The following is a 5,000-nucleotide window of genomic DNA, read 5'->3' as shown; positions in this document are numbered from 1 at the left end:
CATTATAACTGATGTATTTCACAATACGCTCACGAAGGGACTTCCAATGTGCTGTTCCATCTAAAATAATTATAATTAAACTTATGTACGCCAGGATAGACATATCACACTAGGCACACATTCCTAAATTGTGATTTTTATCAGTATAGTAACTTTGACAAAAATACTACTTTACTTGTGACATGGTAAACAATATATCTAAAAGAATGAGAGGCCTTGATTCGACTCCCGGTAAGTGATAGGCAAGTGACCAAGCCACACTTTCGTGACTTTTCAACCTTTCCCTGCAATGGCAGGCATTAGAGATAGAATAGAGTAGTGCTGCAATTCAGCGCTAATGCCAAGGCAGTATGATCGATTTGAATACACTGGCTTCAAATTGCGTTCACAGTTATGTGTGTTTCAACAGGCCCAAAACTCAAGATACTCTTCTCATCGTACAGACCTCTTTCCAAAGTGAGATTAAGTCACAGTTATGAAGTAGAAAGACTGTATCATCAGCAGAGTACCAAAATGGCCGAACGCATGCTCACGTGAGTGTGCTTGCACATATACAGGCACAACTGCGAATGCGAGTGCGTGTGTAGATGTGGGTACAAGTGCGCATGAACCTTTGCGAAATTTCACCAGGAGCATTGGAAATGAACCTGTGCTCCCGATTGAATTTCGCAAACCATAGCTGGGGAACAACCGAGGATGATGACGTTAGTCAAAAAGCCGCTTTGAACTCTGAGCAAAACCGGGGGAATCCCGCTCCATTCCATGCGAACTAGCGCACGAAGAGGACGAGGGAGGAAGGGAGGAGGGAGGGGTGAATAGCGTTGCACACTATATAAGCCACCGCAGACGTGGACAGACACACTTGGTCTTAGATTGCATTAAGAGGACGTACAGTGTTCCTCATCTTGTCAGCGCATCCACTCCTTTCAATATAAAACCTTCTCTTGGAAGAATCTTTGGCTGTCCACGTGATATTCTCCGACCTGCAGAATGAAAGTCCTATGTGCCTTGCTCATGTCTTACCTCGTCTTGGTGGCGGGTAAACACCTTAAAGGTGGTGCTGAGAGCGGAAGTGGCGGCGCTACAAATACTAGATACTTCGGAGGACGTCCCCATCATGCACAGGGCCTTCCCTTTGGGTCACCTGGAATAGGAGGTGCTGGTCACTTCGGAGGGAGACCCCATGACGGAAGACCTCCTTTCGGTCACCAAGGCGTGGGTCACGGGATTGGCGGTGGAATTGTTCCTCCTGTCGCCTCCAGTAGCAACTGCCGTTACTGGTGCAAGACTCCTGAAGGAGCGGCCTACTGCTGTGAGAGCGCCAACCAACCAGCTGACCCCATCGCCACGCAGATCGTCAAGCCCGGTCAGTGCCCGCCAGTGAGGCCCGTGTGCCCACGTATCTTTGGACCTCCCATCACCTGCTCGAATGACGGAGCGTGCAGTGGCGTGGACAAGTGCTGCTTCGACAGGTGTCTTGGTGAGCACGTGTGCAAGGCGCCTCTTGGATATGGACGATGATAATCTTTTAAAGTAGCTCATCATAAGAAGCTTGGGGCCTCACCCGAGGCTTTTGCTCTGCATCATCACTCAATCCAACCTATTTATTTCATAGTTATGGAGACGATACAACGTGTGTTTATGCATAATCCAAAGATACATATCTATTTTGAATAAAAATCAAACTCGTATCATGTATATTTGTAACCTCTTATTTGAAACACGGATTCTATGTTGCTACAAAAATCAATTTCCTGTCTTGTCATTAGAGACCCATGCTCAATAGTTAATGGCATCTTGAAGCACGGCACAGTACCTCTTGACCTCGGCTTTTGTCAACACTGACACAGTAATGAGCTCTGAAGGCTGGAAGTTTCAAACAATGAAAGAAAATCATCTAATGAGTTATCTTATTTTTTTTCTGTAACTGTTACCAAAGAGTTGGTCGAGATTGTCTCTTACCCTGTGTAGAATGGGAAATTGTCTCGACTAAATGAAATTGGATACTATTTGTATCACGTTCGTTGGCAATTGTATACTTTTCATTGATTTGGTGGAGTTAATTTGGTGGACATTTTGAAAGAGTTTGTCACAAGTAGATTAAGGAAAACTGAGATGTTATCCTTAATCTGCTCGTTTACGTTTTGACTGACCTGTGTTTGTTTGTGTATGTGAATGTGGTTGTGTGTGCGTGTATGTACGTGTGTGTATGTATGTATTTTTATGTGTGCGTGGTCGATCGTGCGCTTGGTCGTGGACTCTTCACAAAGGTACTTTTCAAATCTTTTAGTTCCAGTGACTATTATGCGGTCACCATTGAACAGAATAAGTGATACGGAATTTTCATTTTACTTTTGGACAAGGTCATTGTATCATTTTAAAATTTTGAAGAATTTTATGTATTACTTGGATAATGTTCCTTAAATATTTGTCATTATTTCCATAAATTCTATGTTATTCAACATGCACCCTTAGGTACGAAACCCTCTTGTAGAGTATTTTAATACAAGAAGAAATCGTGTATCAACTCCTTATACGATATCGCCCTTGAAAATAAATAAATAAATAAATAGATAAATGAATAAGTAAAAGGGCATTCTCTCCAATCACCTTTGCAACTAAGAAGGATTTGTCTTGATTCTCAACGGCTATAAATGACCATTTCATAGTCTGGTCAGCTGAGGGAAACGGTGATTACGACAACGGATCTCAACAACTATCATTAGGCTTTAGTCGATAATGATGGCAACTATGATAGATTAATGGTCGCTAGGAAGTTATTATTGGGTATTAGATTCCATTGTGGATGTGTTTATTGTAAAATGAGGAGGAGGAGAGGCTTTGAGTATAGAATATACTAATAATGATAAGTTAAGAATATACTAATAATGAGAAGTTTAGTAGGTACTATATATGTTGATTTTAATGTGTTCTAATAACGACAATTTTAGAATGTACTAATAATGAAAATTTTAGAAGGTACTGTTAATGATAACATGTTAACTAATAATGACAAGTTTAGAAGGTACTAATAAAGACAGGTTCAGAATGTAGTAATAATGACAAGTTTAGACTGTATCAATAATTACAAATTTAAAATAAAGTAATAAGGACAAATTCAGAAAACAATAATGTGTACTAATAGCTACTATTTTAGAATATACTAGAAAATGATAATTGTAGAAAGTACATTTAAACATAACTTAATTTGGAAAAACAATTAGAAGTTCAGAACATACTAATAATGACTAGTTTACAATATCCTAATAATGACAAGTTTAGAATATACTAAAAACGATATGTTTAGATTATATTAGTAATGTCAATTTTAGAATATACTAATGACGACAAGTTTAGAAGGTACTACTAATGATACCCTTAATGTATACTAAAAAGGAAATTTTAGAATAAAATGATAATGACAAGTTTATTATATACTAATAATGGCAAGTTTTGAGGGGTAATATTAATGATTAATTTAATGTGTACTACTAATGACATGTTTAGAATAAGCTAATAATGACAAATTTAGAATGCACTAATGATGACAAGTTTAGAATATAATGCTTATAACAGGTTTAGGATATACTAATACTGACAAGTTTATATTAATTTTAGTATAAACAAGTTTAGAATAAACTAATATTGATACATTTAGAAGGTACTATTAATGATAACTTTAATGTATACTAATAATGAAAAGTTTGGAATATACTACCAATGACAAATTTAGAATATACTAATAATGACAAGTTGAGAATATACAAATAATGACAACTTTAGAAGGTACTATAAGTGATAACTTTAATGTGTAGGAACAATAACAGGTTTAGAATATACTAATAATGAAATTTTTAGAATATATTTCAGCGTGACTACTCAGGGGTTGGCGGAGGTGGGTGGAATCTTTCGTATCGGCGAGGTAGAAGTGGATATTGTTTAGCTGGGTTTAGCTTAGATTTAGGTTAGGTTACGTCAGGATTAGGTTAGTTAGGGTACGTTAGAGTAAGTTACGTCAGGTAAAGTTAGGTTACGTTAGGTTTGGTTTGGTTTTGCTTAGTTTTGGGTAGTTGAGGTCCGAGTTTTGAAATAATGACGATTTTTGGATACAGTCATTAACCAAAAAATAAATGAAGAGCCAGTGTGAACGTAAGGCGCTTCTCTTTCTCGTCCTACAACTAAAGTTCAAAACAAATTGATGATTGCTCAGATAAATATAATATAAAGACTCATTTGGACGCAATTTTTATGATGAATAAAGTCGTCAGAATTTATTTAGAACAAAATCTATATATAGGGGACAATGGCCGCTGGTGTTTCAAAATTGATAAAATGGGCACTCCGATTAGTAGAGAATGATGCCTGACAAATGTATATATTTTGATTGATTCTACTATAAACACATCTACAATGAAATCTAATACCCAATAATAACTTCCTAGCGACCATTAATCTATCATATTTGCCATCATTATCGACTAAAGCCTAATGATAGTTGTTGAGATCCGTTGTCGTAATCACCTTTTCCCTCAGCTGACCAGACTATGAAATGGTCATTAATAGCCGTTGAGAACCAAGACAAATCCTTCTCAGTTGCAAAGGTGGTTGGAAAGAATGCCCTCCGGCGGTGTCTTTTACTTATTCAATTATCTATTTATTTATTTATTTTCAAGGACGATATCGTTTCTGACGATAACATCTTGCTTTTCTGATGCATTGGTAATCAAAATGACTTCATCGTGACCTTAGGTGATTAACGGTGGCCGTCACGAGCCCCTGACAATGGTAGAGGCTTTTGCTGCAATAGCTCACCACCTCCTGGGACACACTCTTTCATACTAACTCTACAAGAAGCATCACAGTCATGAAATAAACTTTCATGGTTTCAGGGATTTCATAGGATAGATTTGAAGGTTACAAAAAAGGCAATGGATGTAATTAACACTTTATTTACAATAAATAGATTGTTGTAATATGTATAAAAATGTATGATTTGTATG

The 5,000-nt window shown here is 37.2% G+C and overlaps 2 protein-coding genes across 2 annotated transcripts in view; one reads left to right on the top strand and one right to left on the bottom strand.

Moving 5' to 3' along the window:
* The first annotated feature begins 876 nt into the window (after positions 1–876).
* Positions 877–1,682, top strand: LOC143019188 (uncharacterized). Its single transcript, XM_076174881.1, has one exon. It carries the CDS (start codon positions 991–993, stop codon positions 1,519–1,521), a length of 531 nt encoding a protein of 176 aa, XP_076030996.1. The 5' UTR covers positions 877–990; the 3' UTR covers positions 1,522–1,682.
* Positions 1,683–4,933: 3,251 nt separating this feature from the next.
* Positions 4,934–5,000, bottom strand: part of LOC143019186 (uncharacterized) — an 888-nt gene continuing 821 nt past the window's right edge. Inside the window, exon 1 of the mRNA XM_076174880.1 lies at positions 4,934–5,000. This exon is cut by the window's right edge and continues 821 nt beyond it. The gene's annotated coding sequence lies outside the window, so the exon portion shown is untranslated.

This window comes from Oratosquilla oratoria, chromosome 36, assembly GCF_046742065.1.
Source record: "Oratosquilla oratoria isolate Oo_2021 chromosome 36, ASM4674206v1, whole genome shotgun sequence".
NCBI lineage: Eukaryota > Metazoa > Arthropoda > Malacostraca > Stomatopoda > Squillidae > Oratosquilla > Oratosquilla oratoria.
Note: the sequence above shows the minus strand (reverse complement) of the source record. Positions and strands in the feature narration are given on the sequence as shown.

Coding starts and splice junctions, on each gene's coding strand:
- LOC143019188 (XM_076174881.1), top strand. CDS start 991: ATGAAAGTCCTATGTGCCTTGCTCATGTCTTACCTCGTCTTGGTGGCG.